At 36.4% G+C, this 22,463-nt stretch overlaps 1 protein-coding gene across 1 annotated transcript in view; it reads left to right on the top strand.

Annotated features, from left to right (window-relative positions):
- PIEZO2 (piezo type mechanosensitive ion channel component 2) overlaps positions 1 to 22,463 on the top strand; it is a 503,470-nt gene that overhangs the window by 287,174 nt on the left and 193,833 nt on the right. The window contains exons 5-7 of the mRNA XM_045850410.1: positions 765 to 927; positions 16,538 to 16,748; positions 18,838 to 19,051. Of these exons, the coding sequence (XP_045706366.1) occupies positions 765 to 927; positions 16,538 to 16,748; positions 18,838 to 19,051 (588 nt within the window). The remainder of the gene's footprint in view (positions 1 to 764; positions 928 to 16,537; positions 16,749 to 18,837; positions 19,052 to 22,463) is intronic.

The raw sequence follows: 22,463 nt of genomic DNA on the forward strand, positions 1-22,463 counted from the left end.
GTATATATGAAAAACATATCTTTACATAATATATATTCCTCTTTTGCTTCTTGTCTCTAAACAAGTTTTATTTCTCATAACATTGATTTACTTTTATTTGACTGAAATGAGATAAAGAAGGCAAACAGTGTTATGTCTTCAGCACAGAGGAAGAACATGACTTTGAGAAGTCCTCCAGTGGAGTGCAGCTCATGGGTGTCATACTGACACTGCACCCAAATCTTCTAATTCTAAGTCCACTTTTAATTCTCTAAGACTAAAGGAGAAAAACATACTTCTCTACCTTTTGGAATAGCATGGAAAACAAAATTAGCTAAGAATTACAAACAGTGAAGAGGTTCCTGATTGAAGGATTACTTTAACAGTTTTTCCCTTCTAGCTTTGATCTATAAGGTAAAATCTTTCCTAGCTACTAGTATATGTCTAGTTTTTTAATGCTTCAGCAAGAGTACAAACACCCATATCTGGACCAGAAATGTGGTGGTTTACTTAATAACAATATAATTTATTAGCATGTTTTGAGAGTGAGAATTGATTTCAGGTTCTTTATAATATTTCTGAAACTCTAGGAAAACCCTGGAACCTTCCTAAATCTTAGATTACATAAAACTCTGAGGTCAATGAAAAGCTTTTGGTACTTTCAGAACAGAAACTGAGTATCCCTTATTTTAAAGCATTAAGAAGATTCAAACATACTTTATGGTAGTTTATCTGTGGAAATATAAAAACAACTAAATTTCCTCCCTTTTTCCCCCCTTTCACAGCTTAAAGGGAGCTGACGCTGGCAATGGGATCAGGGTGTATGTACCTGATATCGGCATGTTCATTGCTAGTCTGACCATCTGGCTCATCTGTAGAAACATTGTTCAGAAACCACTGACAGAAGAAGCAGCACAGTATAATCTGGAGTTTGAAAATGAAGAATTGGTAAATCTGACTTCATGAATTTTCCTTTGATTTCTGAGTGCCTTGACCCTTAATAGGTGTGGAAGTGTAATAGTAATTGCTAAGAATGCACAGTGCTTTACTGTGCCTGGCTTAAATTTGTGTAGTCCTGATGGGTGGGCATTCTCATCTACGCTTTGGCCAAGAAGAGATAAGTTTAGGGAATGTGAGTGCCACCCTTCCTGAAGCATTCATCCCCTATGGACAGGACTTGACCCTTTTCACTCTTCCAAACTATCATCTAGTATTAGCTCAAATGGTTAACGTTTTAAGTTCATAGTATTATGGTCCATTTGTCTAGATACCTTGGTTTTTGCAACATATTTAGAGAAATGGTAATACCTGGTATTCTTAGAACAAAAAAAAATTACCTTTAAGGGAAACTTTCAGGTCTGTGTGCCTTGCTCTTCAGAAATGAGCTGTGTTAACTCAGCATGCTTTGATCAAGTTATTTTAAAGTGCTCCACAGAAAAACTGTATGCATTTAGAAAAGTATAATAATTTTAAAAATTAAGGAAAAAAGAAAGTAAAATGTATGTTAATTTTGAGCTATGTTTTTTATGGGGAAGGATTTCAGGAGAAGCTGTTGAATCGGGGAACATGTCAAATTTCACTACTTGGTGAATGAGAGCTTATCAGATAATTTGTCACACCATCCCCAATCTGCTTTGGAACACTGCTACATTCTAATAACTGTAATTTGTTAAGTGAGTTTAGGTAGCATCGATTTAAAAAGTAGTTGATTTAGTAATTGAAAATAAAATTTATAAAGGAAAATTTACTTAAAAGACTTCATTTGTATATTTGACACAAATACAACTACCAAATATTTAAACTGAAGTTTTAGAACTTATACTAAGAATAGTAACTGCAAAGACATCAAAGGAAGAAAATTCTTACTTATGGCAAATGACTTCCATACTTTACAACTAAGCAGCAAACTGACTTCCATACTTACAAAAACAAAACAATAAAGATGATATAATTCAGTAAACCTATGCAAACTAGAAATGATATTATTACCTGAAATCCTTATGGATAACAGATATACAATCACATTGCATTTCAATATTCTGCTCTTTTTAAGGCAAACATTAAAAAGGTACTTGGTAAGCTTTGGCTGGCATAGCTCAGTGGATTGAGCATGGACTGGGAACCAAAGTATCGCAGGTTCGATTCCTAGCCAGGGCACATGCCTGGGTTATAGGCCACGACCCCCAGCAACCGCACATTGATGGTTCTCTCTCTCTCTCTCTCCCCCTCCCTTCCCTCTCTAAAAATAAATAAATAAATCTTTTAAAAAAAAGGTACTTGGTGTAAAAAATAATTATTTCAAGGTAGCAACGAGCCACATCTTGCATTCCAGTTTACAACCTATAAATTTGTCAGTGTTCTAAAAACAGATAAAACTATGAAACTGCTTTTCCTTCTTGTTGACCTTACAATTTTAAGACAGGAAATTTTATATTTTATTATCTATATTTACATTTGAATTTCTCTTTTATTATATTTACAACTTTGAATATCACCTGGTTTAAATAACCATTCCCCAAAATTACTCAAGTTCGGTGAAAGTAAACCTATTAACTTAAGCTCTCCAGTCTTAGGACTTTTTATTATTGTTTCTTATAGAGGCAAGCTTGTTTTTCAGTGATCCTCATATCATAGATAAGGAGTACAAGGATATTTGTTAGAAATTAAGTCGACTCTGACATCTGACTTAGAACCTAGGTAATGGTGACTGTGTGATGTTGAAAAAAATTGTTTATTCTTTCTCCTTCTGGAAAAGGGATATTATAATAATACCTATGTCACAGAGTTGTGAGTACTGAATGACACCTCAAGTGAAAAATAGCAAGCACCATAGTGTGTGATCCTTTGGGTTGCTTAATAAAATGCTACTTGCTCCTCAATGTGTTCATCTCCAATTTGAGAGGCAGTAGAGCAATTTTTAAATTTCAAATTCGGGGTCCTCTTAGGATAAGAGAAAGTTAAGTTGGTTGGTATGTTTGAGGGTGATGTACTCAGGGGAAAAAAACTTTCTGTACCATTTGTAACAGACAGCCATGAATAAATTACAAAGCCTCTTATAAAAGGACTGTCTCCAAGAACAAATCCTCTTTTGCCATAGGGCTAGAAAAACCTATACTGACTGAAAGAAGGATGAAAGTTAGGTTATAGTTAAGTTTATACAGCTGATGAAGAAGAGACACAAAGCTATTACATAGGCTAATTCTAAAATCATGTTTCCTTCCTGGCTTCATTCAATTCTCAAAGATAAACTTATGGTACCTCTCTCCCAGTAGAAATTTATTAAGTATCTGTACCCCATATATTATTAACCACATCATTTAATTACAATAAGAGGGATACATTACTTATTTGGGGATTTGAAAAATATTAAATATCATTATTATAAGGTTGATTTCCTCTCAGTTAAATTTGTTTTGGCCTGATTTAGATAATAATTTGTATTTTCTTAGCATATTCCAGCCTACCAAGTGGCCCAAGAGGACAGGCTGGTGAGTGAATCTGAGATAAATCCACAAAGAAAATTTGTCTTACATGTGAAAAATCTGGTTTGAGTCTGAAAAGAATAGAAGTACACAGCCAAAATAAGCAAGGCAATTTGTTTTGAAGGCCTCAACATATTTCCTGCTGCTTAAAAATCTTGGCATTTGTACTCTAGATTGTTTGGTTTTTGGAGAATCTTTTGAAAGAATAGTGTTTACTGGCATTGTTTCTTCTTTCATTTATCTCAGTGGAGAAATGGCAACATTAATCCACTGGTGCCTGGGAGAATTCCTTTTCAAATCCAGCATTGTTTTGAAGTAGCGATTAGTCCCTGGAGAGGAATCTTGAGTCTCCCCTAATCTTCATGGACTTGGTGATGAGCCCAAGTTGGCTGTTTTTTAAGGGCATCACAAATCCAAGGATCCCACATGAAGATACTAGCAGCAGATGGGGACTAGCAGCAGGTGGGAGACTGACTTGCTCCTGCATTTTACAGAAAGCAGACCTTAGTAAGGGAACCAAATCCTCAAGTGTCATAGAACGTTTTCATCTGATATATCTGTGGTCTTTTTGGTTTGTTAATTTTAGTTCACAAGCAGACCTACAAATCATAACTGGGAGAAAGATTCATATTCCTAAATCTTTAAAAAATGAGTTGGGTTATTAAAATTAAATTGTGTAGAAGAAAGTTGCCTGTGCAATGACACACTACAGAATTTCAACAAACTGATATTGGTTGTATATTTCTATACTTTTAACTTTATCTAGCTATTTAATGAGATTTCAGGACTTATTTTTGAAGCAACTGACATTTTAATATATTTTAAACCAAATTTATGATAAATTAAATGTTTATTCAAATAGGAATTTGAGCTGTGACTTGGTCTGCTTAAAGAAGCATCTTCTAAATAGTCTGACAAATCAAATATGAAGGATGAAAATAATATTCCAGTATAAGTCATTCACCATCTGTTAAAACTTCAGGAATGCAACATTTAGGTCCTGCTAATACTATTTGGAACTTCATTCTGGTTCACTGGCCTTTCTAACCTCAAAAACTGCATTGACCTTTCTAATACCTAACATCCTTTTGACAAATGTGCACCTGCATTCTGTCTGTCACATATGATGATCAAGTGGGCTGTGTGCCTTAAGGTCCAGCTTTGAGATTCATGTTACTATTTTTTTAAAAAGAAACTAAGAGTGGAAGAAATCAGCTGTTTTATTGTCACCTTTTAATTAGTCTTTCAGCATCTGCTCTGTTCTCACTTGAGATTCAGTACAAAGTCCCCCACTTTAAATTTTCCAGAGCACACAGACATCATCATCTGAAACATGGAACCATTCACAATGATAAGAAGCTGGATGGCTGCTCAGTTGCCCTGCAAACCATGCACTTTTGCTGCCTCTGCAGATCACTCTCAGACACTTGGCAAAAACTTAACTGTCATATGTCCCTCAAAATGCAACACACTTGGTCTGCCTTCTCTGGGTTATACCCATTCACAATTTTGGTGTACTTTTAATTCTAGTGATTTTAGAAGCCATTAATTTAAATAAAGGAAAGTTTTTACTTAGAGGAAATCATTTGCCTGTTGTCTTCAAGAAATCTTCAGTATTACAGTATGAGTGTCAGTATGAGTATTTATCACAGAGACTAGTTAGGTTTGGGTCCAAGACTAACTTAATCCCCCACAATATCTTCCAGCTATATCTCACTGGACACAAGGTGACAGCATGGATTCCCACTCATTTTTTCTTCTGATAAGGCACACCAAAGACATCATTGTCACATAGAAGGGCAGAGATGTCATTACTAATATTAGTAGTAGTAGTAATAGCATAAATATTTTTAAATTACATTTTACATTCAACACTATTTTATATTATTTTCAAGGGTGGAGCACACTGGTTAGACAATCACATACTCTACACAGTGTTTCCCCAATATTTCAAATACCCACCTGACACCAAACATAGTCATTACAATATTATTGACTATATTCCCTATGCTGTACTTTACATCCCCATGAATGTTTTGTAACTACCAGTAAGTACCTTTTAATCCCTTCACCTTTTTCATGTAACCACTAACCTCCCACCCCTCTGGCCACCATCAGTCTGCTCTCTGTAGCTATGTCTATTTCAATTTTGTTTTTTTATTTAATTTGTTCTTTAGAGTAAAATCAGATGGTATTTATGTTTCTCTGTCTGACTTACTTCACTTACCACAATATCCTCTAGTTCTATCCATGCTGCCAAAAATAGTATAATTTCATTTTTTATGGCCAAGTCATGTTCCATTGCATGCATGTATTACCACTTTTTTATCCACCCATCTATCAATGGGTACTTGGGTTGCTTCCATATCTTGGCTATTGTAAATAACACACAGAATGTGTTATAATGCATTCCATGTAAATAACATAGAATGAACACATGGGTGCATACATGTTTCAAATTAGTGTTTTGGTGTTTGGATATATACTCAGAAATGGAATCGCTGAGTCAAAATTCAGTTCCACTTTTAATTTTTTAAGGAAGCTCCATACTGTTTTCCACAGTGACTGCACCAATCTGCATTCCCACCAACAGTGCACAAGAGTTCCCTTTTCTCCACATTCTCACCAACACTTATTGCTTATTGATTTATTAGTGATAGCCATTCTGACAGGTGTGAGGTAGTATCTCATTTTGTTTTTAATTTGTATTTCTCTTGTGATTAGTGATGTTGAGCATCTTCTCTTATGCCTATTTGCTATCTGCATGTCCTTTTTGTAGAAATATCTACTTAGGTCCTCTGCCCACTTTTTAATTGGATTTTTTTGGTGTTGATGTGTCTGAGTTCTTTGTAAATTTTTGATATAAACTCCTTATTAAGTGCATCATTGGTAAATATCTACTCCCATTCTGCAAATTGTCTTTTCATTCTGTTGATGGTTTCATTTGCTGTGTAAAAGCTTTTTAATTTGATGTAGTTATATTTGTTTATTTTCCCTTTTGTTTCCCTTGTCAAAGAAAATATATCAGAAAAAAATATTGCCAGGAGAGACATCAGATTTTACTGCCTGTTTTCTTTCATGAGTTTTATGGTTTTGAGTCTTACAGTTAAGTTTTTCATTCATTTTGTGTGTTTTTCTTGTATGTGATATAAGAAGGTGATCTAGTTTCATTTTTCTGCATATATCTGTCTAATTTTCCCAATACCATTTACTGAATAAATTATCTTTAGCCCATTGTGTGATCTTGCTTCCTCTGTCAAATTTAATTGACTGTAAAAGTGTGGGTTTACTAGAGGGCTCAAAATTCTGTTCCATTGGTCTATGTGCCTGTTTTATGCCACTACCATGCTATTTTGATTGGTATATTCTTGTAGCATAGTTTTATATCAAGTAGCATGATACCTCCAACATTTTTCTCCTTTCTCAAGATTGCTGAGCCTATTCAGGGTCTTTTGTGGTTACATATAAGTTTTTGGATTATTTTTCCTAGTTCTGTGAAAAACACCATTAGTATTTTGGTAGGAATTGGATTGACTCTATAGGTTGCTTTGGATAATTTTAACAATGTTCATTATTTCTGTCCATGAGCATGATATATGCTTCCATTTAGAAACATTATTATTGACAGTATGTTAATTAAGTAAACTTTGCCTAGACTATACTTGAATATGTGACTGACAGTAAAAACAACTTAAAGAATTAGCAATTAGGAAGTCAGCTCAAATATTTTGAAGCCATTAAAATAAAACTATGAAAAATTAAATACATCTCCATTTCTGTCTCATGCGCTTATTAATTTATTTAACAACATTTAACACTGTGTGCCTATTATCTGCTTTTTTTTAAAGGAATCAAATCTTTGAAGTAGCCTTTTACCTTTAAAAATATTTTAGATAAACATTTTTAAAAATTCTCAGAATATCTGGTTTGCCTTGGAATGTTTGGCAAGATATTTTATGCTTTTGAATTGCAAATAGCAATAAAACACCCACATAAGGTACTTGTTTGTGAAATCTCAGAGTCCCATGTCCTTTCTGTGGAGGCAGGAGGGTCAGGTATGTTCTGAGGTGAAAGAAACAAGTGTGCCCCTGCCCTTGCTCCAATTCCAGAGAGTCTGTATGTTTTCCATTGTTCTTTAAACTGGAAATACCCCTGAGATTGAAGTGTCACCAACTTAATGTCAATTAGCTCTCCATGTTTCTTTTAAAATATTGATCAGGTGTCTTGGAGCAGGAGCTATAGCTTCCATGCCTACCTCTCCTCACAGCCTTCTTACTGACTCTCCTTCTAAGTTAACAAGCACTGGCCACCCAGTTGCTGGAACCAGAAACCCTGGTATAACTCTTAATTCCTTGAGCCTCTTGTCCTTTACTGTCAACAAGTCCTAAGGATATTATGTTCAAATTGTATCTGAATTTGGTCCACTTTTCTCCATCTCACTGCCACAACCCTCATCCCAGCAACCACCATTTCTCAATTAGACCCAAGAAATAACCACCAAATGGACCTCCCTACTTTCATTTTCTGTTCTTACCCTGTCTTACTGACACCACATACAGCATCTGCATTATTCTTGTAAAATTTTAAATAGAATTATGCCATTTCCCCACATGAAATACTTCATTTGATTCCCATTAAACAAGAATAAAGTTAATGTTTTTTAAAAGATTTTATTTATTTATTTTTAGAGAGGGAAGGGAGGGAGATAGAGAGAGAGAGAGAAGCATCAATGTGTGGTTGCTGGGGGTTATGGCCTGCAACCCAGGCAGGTACCCTGGCTAGGAATCAAACCTGGGACACTTTGGTTCCCAGCCCGCGCTCAATCCACTGAGCTACACCAGCCAGGGCAAAATTAATGTTTTTAATGCTGACAGCCATGGTTCTGCATAATCTGAACACTTTCTACCTTTGCATTCTTACCCTGTGCTCTTTCCCACCCTCTCTCTGTGGCATGGCCACATATCCAGAACTGACAACTTATTGTTTCTGCTGTGCAATTTACTCTCTGAATAATTGCATAGCTGGATCCTTCTCTTTCATCAGGTCATCTTCTTCCCACAGAGGCCTTCACTGACCACCCTCCCAGATTACTCCCTGTCACAGTACCTGCTTTGTTATATTCATAACACTTATCACAATCTATAGTTGTTCGACATAGTGCTTTGTTTTGTTCTTTACCATCTGTGTCCCTTACCAGACGATGAACACATGATGGAAAGGATCACATCTGTCTTATTTTCTGCTGCACCAAATTTTCTTGCTTTGCTTTTCAGATCTTTGTCTCTTTTTTTCATCACATGGGCTTTGGGGATAACTGAAACAGTGCATTCCAAACCCCTGCAGTCAGATGCAATCTGCTTTTCCTTTGAGTGTTCTCAGGATCTTGTATTAGAAACAGGTATATACATATATTTGGTTCATTTCCTCTGAGTGGTTGCAGCACCTCTCAGGTCCCATGGTGGATCTGCATTTGTATCCCACCTAAGACCTGGCACAGTGCTAAAAAGAAATCCTGAATTGAGGGAGATCAGGAGTGGATGGAGGGGAAAGGCATGTTGTCTGTTCCAGAGCACCTACAGCACTGCTCAGCCTTTCTACATTTTAATAACAAAGATTTGCATTTTCTTTGCATCTCAGTTCCATCACAAGGAATGATATGGATCTTGAATCTTTTAGGAAACTTTTGAGCAAGAGGGAAGATTTGTTTGCCTTCAAAATGCTGCTTTTCTCATCATTCTCTGAATTATTTATTTCTAGAGGGAGAACTGGGGTGTATCAGTTAGAAAAGCTAAACTTAACTGGTTCTTACAAGAGAAGAAGGTCAGTAATAACCTCTGTACCCTAAGACAAACTTTGAGTAGATAATACAGATGTGTGTGTATACTGATTTGCTTTTATAATGTTCCCTTAAATGAACTTTTAAAAATAAATTTTAAAGGAAAAAAATAAGATAAATGGTGAATCCAGTTGATCTAATCTCCACTGTTGTTCCTTTCACTTTCAAATGATGCTCAGATGGGTCTTAAAGACTGTTGCAATCTCTAACTTGGTGATGTGACCTGAAAGTTTTTATTTACTTCTTTTTTAATTCAAAATGTTTTCCTTTTTATTTAATTTATTGGTGTGACACTAGCTAACACAATTATACAGATTTCAGGTTCATAATTCTACACTGGCATGTTCACACCCCAAGTCAAATCTCCTTCCATCGCCATTTATCCCCCATACCCTCCTATACCTCCCTTCACTGCACACTCACCCAGCAGTCATCATACATGTTGTCCATGTCCATGAGATTTTTCTCTTCTCTTTTCCTCAATTCCTCCACCTCTCCCACTCAGTCCCCAAACTCCTGCCTGACTGCTATCAGTGAGAACTCTATCTAGGAGTCTGTGTCTATTTTGCCTGTTAGTTCATTTTGTTCATTATATTCTACATGTGAATGATATCATATAGTACGTGTCTTTCTCTGACTGGCTTATTTCACTTAACATATATGCTCTCCAGGTCCATCCATGCTGTCACAAAGTAAGATTTCTTTCTTTCTTTTTTTGCTGTTGAGTAATATTCTATTGTATAAATGTACCATGGCTCCTTTTATCTAGTCATCTACTGATGGACACAGGCTGCTTCCAAATCTTGACTATTGTAAATAACACTGCAATGAACATAGTGTTACGTATATTCTTTTGAATTGCTGTTTCAGGTTTCTTTGGGCAGGCAACTTCCCAGAAGTGGAATCACTGGGTCATAAGGCAGTTCCATTTTTAATTTTTTTGAGGTAACACCATACCACTTCCCATAGTGGCTGCCCCAGTCTCCATTCCCACCAACAGTGCACGGGAGTTCCCTTTTCTCTGCCTCCTCGCCTACATTTGTTATTTGTTGATTTATCCTAGAAGAAAATGTAGATAGCAAAATCTCAGATATTACTTGTAGCAATATTTTTTCTGATATATTTCCCTGGGCAGGGGAAACTAAAGAAAAAAAATGGGACTATATCAAACTAAAAAGTTTTTGCATATCAAAGGAAACCATCAACAAGATGAAAAAGACAACCCACATAATGGAAGAACATATTCACCAATTATATATCTGATAAAGGGTTAATATCCAATATTTATAAAGAATTTATAAAGCCCTGGCTGGTGTAGCTCAGTGGATTAAGTGCTGGCTGCAAACCAAAGCATCACAGATTCGATTCCTAGTCAGGGCACATGCCTGGTTTGCAGGCAACAGCCCCCAGCAACTGCACATTGATGTTTCTCTCTCATTCTTCCTCCCTTCCCTCTCTAAAAATAAATAAATAAATAAAATCTTTTTAAAAAAGAATTTATAAAACTCAACACCAAAAAAAACAAATAATCCAATTAAGAAATGGGCAAAGGACCTGAATAGACATTTCTGTGAAGAGGACATACAGATGGCCAATAGACATATGAAAAGATTGTCAAAGCCACTAATCATCAGAAAATGCAAATAAAACCATAAGATGTCACCTTACACCTATACCTGTCAGAATATTTGTCATTAATAAATTGACTTGGACATCTCAAATGTTCTAATGTAGGGCTTATCCCAGACTTAATAAATCAAAATCTCTGGGAGGCAGCAGAAAGTGTTGGGTAGTACTAGGACATTTTTTGTAAAGCTCCACAGATCCTGCTATCCTGGCTAACTTAACTGGTTACTGTCTGCTAATTCAGTTTGTCTTAACCCGTTCTTTATTAAACTTTCTTTACTCTGTAGAAAGTGATCAAGAGCATACATCTACATACTCACTTTTCCAAATGAAACAGGGAACTATACAAAGTGCTCTTAAAAGTTTGGAAAAATAATCTCCCTAAAATAAATGTAGCAACAGAATAAAATACTTGTTTTTTCTGTACAATGCTGTCACGTTAGATTTATATAACATACATGACACCACAGAAACAAGGGACTTACTCTCTCCAACTGCTTGTTCCCACAAGGATATATGAGTGGCATTTATCTTCTGCAGTCAGTTAAATGTGGTTGGCCTCTTCTGTTGAGATGAACCCATTTGGATAACATAAATTGTTAACTTTTAATAATAAACAATGAATAAACAACTCCTGAAAAATGTACTTTAGAAAAATACTCCCTTTGCCTCCCAGATCTTTTGACTCATTATTTGTAACATTGATATACTTCCATTGAAATGTTTTTAGTAGCTCAGTTTTAACACAAAGAAGAGGAAAATGGATTCAGCTACATGAAAAGCTCTGGTCTAATATCTGAAGCCTTAAAGAGGCTCCGCGGATAAATCACTTCAACATATTTTCCAATTAAGGTAGTCTGCCTTGGACATGAGCCAAACAAAATATTTTAGATTTTGCTTCATCAGCTGAATGTAGAACCAGTGGTGGTGGATGTCAGCCAGTGCGTGGATTCTAGACTGGTTGCTTCAGAGTCACCTACAGCAGCTCTTTGTTCATGCAGATCCTGGATTCACTCCCACAGTTTCTGATTTAGGAAATTTGGGAAGGAGCTTGGTAATCTGTCCTCTTAAAGATTCCCAGGTGATCCTTAATATGTATTCCAACCCAGATTGAACCTTTTAGTGCTTGGAGGTGAAGAAATATGGATGTTTGGGTTCCACCAAAATTAATCGTGCCTTCTCTGTCCAAATTTGAGTGGAAATGACTGCTAATGCTGTGACTGTTGGGGACAGGGCTGCTGGGGAGAGGCAGATGTGAGATGAGATGCAGGGTCTGCTCTGCATCTAGGCCTGATCTAGTTCAGAGAGTACTCTATGCTGCATGCAGCTGTCCATACTACACAGAGCTTCCTCTCAGGAAATGAGAGATGTTACCATGATAGATGTGACCACATTTTGAAATTAAAAACTTTTAAAGGAGGTGAATTTGAAGGACTGACATTTCTTTAAGTTTTAGATTTTGCATAGACAATAATGATATATAATATTTTATGCAACTTTTTAAACTATAAAGGGACTCTTGGGCTTTGATTTCTAAGATAGCTCAGGAACCAGCAGAACTAAGGCAGTATTTATGTTACTGCCTCTTAGCTTCAAGGCCAAAATAAAGTTGTATTCCAATACAGGGACAGAGTGCAACTGCAACAAGCAAAGCGGCTTGTTAGTAAATATGCTTGAGTGAGCTGATGCTCTTCCAGAGCGTCAGTGTTTATACTTCACCAGACGAATATCACTTAGGCGAAGAAAGCCTGCCTGTTAATACGCCAGCCCTATGTGACTAATGGCAGTTTTGGCCCCAGCCTGGACAGTAGGGGCTCACCTAGTCAAACACGCCTCACTTTTGGCTCTCGCTCAACTTGAAAGATTTAGAAAGCATTTCCAACTGAGGGCCTCAGGGATTTTGGTACAAAAATGCTGAAAAACATCAAGTACAGGGTATGTTTATAAAAATCATAGGGGCCCTAGTCCCTCCTAAGAGAGGTCATGGAAATGCATTTGTTTAACCTCACAAAAGTTCTTGACCAGAGAAATTTTTACTTGATTTAATCTACATCCGTAGCAATTCTATAATTGAATAATAAGTCATTTATTATGAAAGCTATGGGTGTGTTTCTGTGACCCAAGCAGCTTTAGCAGTGTTCTCTCTGTCTCCTTTTTCAAGTACAGTGACTGAAGGTTTTGGCCAAACTTCTTTCTTCAAGGAAGGTTTTTAATGTGTGGCTCACCTGCTGTGAGGGAATATTAAGCAGCAGATGTCACATGAGCAGATCCTTTATGTGTAGATGTTGGTGCAGGTGCCATAGCAACAATGTCAATGAATTGACCCCCTCTTCCCCTGTAACTTTGCTTGGGGAAGACAGAGCAGGTGGAAGGAAGAGCTGGCTTGTGAGCTGGGGCCTTAGGAGCCAAGAAGGGAGCAGCATGTTCCAAGGCAAAGAGCCTGTGGATTGTGGTTCCCCACATATTTTCCTGCATCTGATGCTTCTCAGCAAAGAGATGGGGATAAGGTTGGAGAGACACACTGGTTCCAGGGTGTGGCAGCACCTCTGTAATTTCATCAGACCCCTGATTTTAAAAACCATCCATATGCCAGTGAACCTCACATAGACTTCTCCTGTTTTTACAAACTCTCTCCAGCATCCAGATTGCTATACAAATTGTCCACTGACACCTCCAACAGGAACACCTGAAAGGCATCTCAGAGTTGAATTTCTCCAGTCTGCTCCACTTCATTATTGTCTCCATCTCATCAATAAAAAAAATATTGGAACTATCTTTGATATTCCTCTATTTCTCTTTCCTTCATATCAATTTACCAACTAGTTCTGCTAACTGAAACTCCAAGACACACTGTGAAGACACAACCCTCTCTTCAGCTCCACTATTCCCCTCTCTTCAGTCACTTCAGTAACCTCCTGGCTATGATCTCCCTTGGAATTACCTTGTGAAACACATCATCATACCCCTCATTAGGTGAAATGGTTTGCAATCAAAATTCTGCTACAGTGGGTTCAAGAGAAATTAAGTGTGAGGGAAGTAGCTAACTCTTAAAGAATTTTGTTTTGCAAGGCAAATACGGGCTGCAAGAAATGTGTTTTTCTAAGGTGAGATGGGAAGGCATATCTGTTTGTTGATGGTGTGATCTGGGAGAAAGGGAGCACAAAGCGATGCAGGGGAGAGGGGAAGATGGCTGGGGCTGTCCCCTTGATATCCCAGCATATGCAGCTCATCCACAGCTACAAAAGGGAGGGATCCAAGGGTCTGCTCCACAGGTGGGCTTTATTGTTATTTTTAAAGTATAGTTGGTATATAATATTATATTGGCTATATTAGTTTTAGGTGTACAATATAGTAATTTGACATTTTTATACCTTGCAATGTGATCACCCCACTAATTCTATTTATCATCTGTCATTGTGTAAACTTACCACAATATTATTGGCTATATTCCCATTCATCTGTTCACCTATCCTCTACCCACTCCTTTCTGGTAGCCATCTCTTTGGTCTCTGTTTCTATGAATCTTTTTTTGGCTTTGTTTGTTCTTTTTTTTTTTTTTTTAGATTCCACATGTAAGTGAAAGAGAAACCATATTTCTCTTTCTCTGTCTGACTTAATTTCACCTAATATAATATTCTCTAGAACCATCCATGTTGTCATAAATGGCAAGATTTTACTCTTTTTTATTGCTGTGTAATATTCCACTGTGTGTGTGTATCTTCATTATCACCTATCTATGGACATTAGATTGCTTTTATATCTTGGCTATTATAAACAATGCTACAATAAACATAGGGGTGCATACATTTTTGTGAATTAGTTTTCTTATTTTATTTGGATAAATACCCAGAAGTAGAATTGCTAGTGGACTTTAGAAAGGTGGGCTGATAAATTCACCCAAGCTTACCCCTCTTCTCTCAGTGAAGTATGGAATGGGGTCATCAGCGGACAATGGGAAGGATAAGGACGTAGCTGGTCATCCTTGACCAGCTCTTCTGTCTACCTGGAATATTCTTATGTAAAATTTTTCATATGATTGGTGACTTTGTGACATTCAGATCTTAATTCAATGTCACCTCCTCAGAGAGGCACCCCCGACCTCAGAATCTAAAATAACCCTGTCACTCACAATCATGTCACCCTATTTTAATTCTCTGATTAGCACTTACTACTTGAGGTATTTAGCTTGTCTATTTTTTACTTATTTACATGTTTATTACTGCATCTTTTACTAGAGATACCAGTATATACAAGGCTTTGTACGGATAGAAAAATCTTAAGGAATAAGCATGAGAAATCTCTTTTCTTTCAAGAAAAAATACAAATGTGTCATGATAGAATACAGTGGAACTCAATTTAGGTGTATAAACTTGAATAGGCCTGGAATTAAATTTATGTGTGTCTCTGTGAGTATGTGGGTGGTAGGGTGTATCTGTAGCCAACAGATCACAAGTGGCCTGTACTTTCCTAGGCAAGCATAAGATCTAAGAGTCCTCAGGTCCACTCAGCACTTACCTGAATTTTGTACCAGCCTTCCTATGCCTGCCTCCAATCAGTGACTTGGACATGATTAGAAGTTCAGATACTGTTAGTGAATATTATGTAAATATCTAAACTGAATGTATCAAGGAAGACCTTTAAAATGGGAAAAGGGAGAGGCCAGACTCCACTCTTGAAGCCTTAAACAGATGTCTGAGCTGAACTTAAAAACCCTGCTGGTTCTATAACCAGAGTCTAAAGCCAGTCTGGCTAAAAATAGTAAGCCTGGGGACAAATGCAAACAAACTTTCATACATCTAAAACAGCCTCCTTTTGTCTTAAGGTGATGGTTTCTATTATAATTCCTCTGTGAAAATTCTAACCCTTCTAGGGAAAGATTCTAATTAGCCAAAAAATTTCTATATAATCTTTAAAAATAAAACAAAACAAAACAAAAAACCACCCTAGTATACCCAGTTTAAATAATACATGGAAATATATGTATGTTCTGCACATGTGTTTCTTCCCTTAATCTCTCATGCTTGTACTGAGGCACTGAACTGTCCAGGATTGAACTAGCTCTCATCCTCTAAAAGAATAGGGCAGGAAGTGACTGTATAGTTAGCTCTAGACCACTCATCCTCCCATGGTCAGGAAACACTAAAATAGAAATAAAGATAAACTTTGAAGAAAAAGAGATTTTCTAAGCTGTGATTTGGTTCACCTTTTCAGTTAAAGCCGTGAATACTTAAACCTCCCATTGCCGTGCTGGCAATCTCTGTAAATTTTAGGAACCAGACCCAGATTAATGAAAGCTAAGATTATTAATAGATGTTTTAGACAGTTTCTCATTCCATGCATAAAAATGAGTTCACTTTGGGAGGATTACATGCTTTTAGGGGCCCTATGATTAGGAGTGTTTCCTGTTTACTTCTCCAGTAAAAATTAGAGTTCCTTGGATTTATACAGGAACTATTCAGAGACCTGGTGGGGAGAGACTTCAGTGGTTATCTGCATTTTTTCCAGATTTGTGAAATCATCTCATTGACCCATAAATTACAAACCATATAATCTGCTGTGTGAATAGGCAGAATTCTGGACTATTCTGTTTTCTGGTTTTTGTTTTTTAATTTAGGCTGGAAGAGAAAAAATAGATTCAGAAGAGGCACTGATCTATGAAGAGGATTTAGATGAAGGACATGGTGTTGAAGGCGAGATGGAAGAAAGCACAAAATTAAAAGTCTTCCGCAGGCTTGCCTTTGTGGCTTCCAAGCTTAAGGAGTTTATTGGCAACATGATAACCACAGCTGGAAAAGTTGTTGTGACGATTTTACTTGGTTCATCAGGTGAGAGTTTCCAGTACTGGGTGGAGTACAAATGATGCTTTGACAAATAAAGAAAGAAATGATCAAAGAGAAAATAAAGAAGGAAAATAATTCTATCTCATGACACCAAAATAACTATAGCTTTTATAAAAGTGGCCACACACCCCCAAAAATACTTTTTCTGGTATAGTTCTAGCTTTTACATTTTTAGATGGTTTCCTTTAACCTCTGTAAAGCATTTTCTATATCTGTTAAGTGACATCATTTTCTATGTGTAGATCAGAAAAACAATCATACTTTTTCCTTAGAGCCTGTGAATGGTGACCCGCTATAATGAACAGTTTTAATGTACCCACCCAGATCTGCACAGGAACATTCTGAGGACATATCTGATTATGTTGATTCATTAGTAATCATAATTTAACTCCCCAGGATTTATTGTTTTTCTTTCTAAGTTAGATTGTAATCTTCTAACAGACACCCACTTCCTTTAAATTTTGGCTACGGACTGCTTACACCATAATTATGTTATCTCAGCCTTTTCCCTTCTTCCATTTTGCTGTTCATCATTGCTCCAGAGCTACTGTGAAGTTTGTTAAATACTGTCTAGTTAATATTTCACAAGATGAAACAACTTAACTGTTTTTAATAGAAAAATTTAAAAAGTGGAAAAGAGAATAGACTTTCTCAAGAAACAATCCAATATTTTAATGAGCAGTCACTTCAAAATGTCCCTTCCTTGAAAATGTTTAAATGCCTGTAAAGGAAATTTCCCTTTTGGTGATAGTGCAAATCAGATTTTGTCAGGTAGGACAACATTTTAGTGAGACTTTACCACAGAACGTGTTGCGCGTGGGTCACCGGCCAGCAGTGACCACGGAACGCTGTGGATGGCTCGCCAAAACACACGCGAGAAAGAACAACACATGCACAGAGACAAACTAGTTTCTGTGGGGAAGTAGGGACAGAATGGCCACCCCCCCTAGTGGGGAGCGCCCTGATTTACCGTCCGTACCTGCTTTTATTAGGCTCATGCTGCATAATAATTCAGGTAAAGTACAGTACTCATTAGGGGAAGTAAGGAACTATAGAAAACAAAGAACTCTGCCGGTCTATTGAGTTGGGGTCAAAGAGCTGTAAGACTGAGGAACAAACTAACTTCCTCCTAAGACCCTTCTCATTCAACTGAGAGCATTCTAAACAAAGAAGGTTTCACAGTAATTTACATATTCTTTCTTAGGCCTGATCACCCCCGGGAAATCCGCACTTCTCAGTACCGAGCTGTACCACCCTATCATTGTTTTAGGCTTAGGTGGAGCAAGGGAACTAGGTAACCAAGAGATAAGGAGATTTTCTTCCAGACGCTGAGAACTCAGACTTTGTCAAAGCCGAGGAGTGAGGGTCCATCACCCCCTTTTTGCTGCAGCCCCCCCAAGTCCTTCTTTTTGGGGGGGCCTCCCAAAGTGATCGTGCCTGGCTTAGGTCGTTCCCCCATGGGGAATCTTACCCGTCTTTGGCTAACTGACCAAGCTTTTTTGGGGGTTCAGTTATGAATAAAGCAGCAGAAGCAGCATTCCTGCCAGGAAGATAAGCTTTTGTCTCCTTGCTGGCTTACAGTTCCAAGGGCGTTCCCTTAGCCTTAGCTAGGCGGGGGTTTCAGCTTCTGATACCAGTCAGGGCGGTTCCCAACATATATTATTATCATGAATCCTAGTTAAGTGAAAAAAGGTAAATCATTATTTTAAAAATGGTACCAGGGAAAATTGGAATGGACATACAACATTTCTGAAAAATTATAGGGAGAAATAGAAGATGCTGAATTCTACTGGTATAAAAAGTTCATGTTTACTCAGCTAAATACCATAGGTAGACTTTTTTCATCATCTAAGATTTCCCCATATTCATAAATATCACTTTTGTATGACTTTTTCATAATAAAAACAGCATTAATTCTAATTTTTGTAAATAAAATATGATTATTTGAAAAATATGATCAATACCTAAAACACATGAAGGAAATTTATATAATCTCCAGTACTTGCAATTTCTGAGTAGCAAATGATTTTCTAGTTCTATGCAATTTTTTCTGATTGTATTTCTTCTTCCTTAGGTATGATGCTGCCATCTTTGACTTCATCTGTCTACTTTTTTGTATTTTTGGGTCTGTGCACCTGGTGGTCCTGGTGCCGGACATTTGATCCATTACTGTTCAGCTGTCTCTGTGTTCTCCTGGCCATCTTCACCGCAGGACACCTGATTGGACTTTATTTATACCAGTTCCAATTCTTTCAAGAAGCCGTTCCACCCAATGACTACTATGCAAGGTAAGAGAAGAGAAATTATTAAGACATTTCAAGGGGAGGTGACCACCCCTTTATGATCTTGTTTGAATTTTCAGGAATTCTTACTGATATCGTTGATGTGTTAAGCAAAGGGTTGATGGGGATTGGGGAAAGCAGTACAGTGTTTTAAATTTATTAAATGACACAGTCAAGAAAGTAATAGCAGGTCTACTCATATTGAGATGCTGCTGGGACAGGAAAGAGGGGAAGCTGCTGTTTGTAGCAAGTGGGACAGATATATGGTCTCAGCTGTGGAAGGAGATCCAGGAAGAACACTTCATATCAAAGAATAATAACAACATATTAAAGCATCCAGCTGGAAGGAGCTCTCATGGGTCAAGTTGAGGGCATACTGAGAATCAATCAATAATTGATTCTAAAAATTTAAAAGTAAAAATACATGAGTTCATGCTGAGAAGAGATAGAAAAAGAGAAATCTAATTTGCTTCAAATAGAGATTACTATTACAATAACTTCTTACTGTGAAAATGGGAATTAAAGAACCCAGAATTTACTTTGACTTTTTTGAAGTTTATTTTTTAAAGATTTTATTTATTTATTTTTTAGAGACAGAGGAAGGGAGGGAAAAAGAGAGGGAGAGAAACATCAGTATGTGAGAGAAATGCTGATCGGTTGTCTCTCACACACCCCCAACTGGGTACTTGGCCACACAGGCACGTGTCCAGACCAGTAAACAACCAGCAACCTTTCCCTTTGAGGAATGTAACCCAACCCACTGAGACAAGCTGGTCAGGGCTAATTTGATATTTTAGAGGAACTCTAGGACATTCTTAGTTAATGAAGGAAAATTCCTCTTTACAGAATAGTGCTAGCTAATGAAAGGAAAAGGAATAATACAATTAGAAATTTACCATTTATGAGTTTTTAATGAAATACTTGTTTCTAGTTGCAAACTAAAACCATTACTTAAAAATATTCTGGCAGTGAAGGATATTTGCAATAATGACAAAGTATAACATCACTGAGTATTTGCTAATTGCAAAAGTAAAAGAAAACCTTTATAATGGTGGCCAGCTTCTTTACCAGTTGATCAAAACTGGGGTAGCTCAACATTTCACACTTTTGGATGTGATGAATTATGAGGTGTACAGCATCATAATGTTAAGTCTTTGGACATAACTTCCAACTTACAGAAAATATAAAAAATAGAAAAGTAATTTAAATGACTCCACAGGAAAATAGAAAAAATCCAAAATGTGGATTCTAGCAGGCAAATGATGTGGTCTTCTCTAAAATCAGCACAAAAGTATATCATGCTTCAATGACAAATCTCTAGAAGGCATTTTGAGGTTACATGAGGAAATTTCATTATTCACTATTCATTGGTTAGCACAGTATAGGATTTTTGTTAATTCTCAGGTGCATGATTACATTGTAGGTTCACAGAAAAATGTCATTATTTTAGGAGATACATGGTGAATTATTTAGAGATAAAGTATCATGATGTCTCTAACTTTCTACTGGTTTAGCAAAAACATGGGTGGAGAAAGATAAAATTATTTAAACTTTGTGATTGGCACTGGATTATCTATTGTCCCATTTAAAATTTTCTTTTTGTGTGGAAAATTTCATAATTAAAAATTACAGAAAATAGAAAAGGGAACAGAAATGGTAGAAGAGAATGTCAAGATGAGATGAAAACAGTTCCAGAATTCTCTCTCACATACCTCTGGGAAGTGATATAGGTGCTTAAACGAAATAAGTCAGACAGAGAGAGACAAATACTGTGTAGTATCACATATGTAGAACCTAAACAAAAAAAGTCAAACTCACAGAAGCAAAGACTAGATTGGTGATTTCCAGGGCAGTAGAATGAGGGAAATAGGGAGAGGCTGGTAAAAGAGTAGAAACTCAATTATAAGTTAAATAAGTTCTGCAGATCTCATATACAGCAGGGTCACTATAATTAATAATACTATATTGCACATTTAATGTTAATTAATTTGATTGAGGTAAGCATTTCACAATTTATACTTTCATCAAATAATCATTTATAATTTTAAATGTTATGATTTTATGTCTCAGTTGTACTTCAATAGAGAAGGCCCTTTAATGGTGCAGATTTATGTAATATTTATTTTAGGCAGGAGTGAATAAATACTAAATTTCAATATAGACATTAGTTCTAGACTAAATGAACCCTTGATTTCTTTAGATGTTTAATTTTTGGTTTATTAACAGAATGCATAAAAGTAAACATTTTGTACTATTGGAAGGGCTTTTAGGGGATGATTTAATTAGAAATGCAAATATATTCTATACTGCAATAGTCCCCACACCCCCCAGCTACACCCAGTTTGAGAATGTTTTCTGCCATGTACAGACTGATGATAAGAAATACAAAGAAAATTTTAGAGCTAACTTGAAAATATGGTTTCTATAAAAGATAAATTGGTAAATATTTTATGATCTCTCAGGCCTACAGCCTCTGTCCCAATTCTTTCAGGAATCCATCCTAGTGAAAAGCAGCCATGCAACAAGATTTAAAAGAATGAGTGTGGCCAGGTTCCAGGAAAACTTTGTGGACACCAGTATTTTAATTTCATGTTGTTTTTACATTTTGTGAAATGTTATTTTTCTTTCGATTTTTTGCCAACCATGTAAAAATATAAAAACCATTCTGAGCTCAAAAGATGTACCCTAAAATGTGCTAAACAAGACCAGGCTCACCAACTTATGGTGTCAATCCTTTCAGTCCTAATAGTGTAATAACTTATCATATTTAATTTTCATTTGAATTGTCACAAACTTAAAGTTACAATATAACTTCTTACAGATATTTTTTAGAGAATCCCTTTAAACAGTTTGACAGGTTCATTACTGTGATATCATAGAGTAAGTCATTAGAAGTTAGTTTGCTTAGCAAAATATAGACAGTTTGAGCTACACTATGCAATAAATACATGTTCACATAAACTGCCTTATAAATTCTTCACTCCATTAATGCAGCAGCAATAGGAAATTGCATTTTAGTCCATGATATATTGGAAATTTACATTTTTTAAACAATAATTTTATAAGACATAATTCCAATGCATTGTTTTTAACTCCAAGTTTTGATTTGGAAGAAGTTACAAAAAAAATTACCTTGCATGGTTGGTTTGTCACAAGTTTCATGATCACAGATACTCCAGCCTATATCCAGCGTTGGATGTGACTGATCTCTTAAAACAATCCAAGCTATTTCTATTGTCTCATCAGCTTTCAGATAGACTCTGGTGTGAATTATCATTTTTTTACAGTATATTAAATATTTATTTTAAAACAGGTACTCTTTTTAAATTTTAATTGTTGTTCAACTACAGTTTTCTGCCTTCTACCCTCATCCCAGCCCACCCCCCAGCTCTTCCCCCCCTCCCTCCCATTTCCACCC

The sequence above is a fragment of the Phyllostomus hastatus genome, unplaced genomic scaffold (assembly GCF_019186645.2).
Source record: "Phyllostomus hastatus isolate PE091 unplaced genomic scaffold, TTU_PhHast_1.1 phas_contig_80, whole genome shotgun sequence".
Classification (NCBI taxonomy): domain Eukaryota; kingdom Metazoa; phylum Chordata; class Mammalia; order Chiroptera; family Phyllostomidae; genus Phyllostomus; species Phyllostomus hastatus.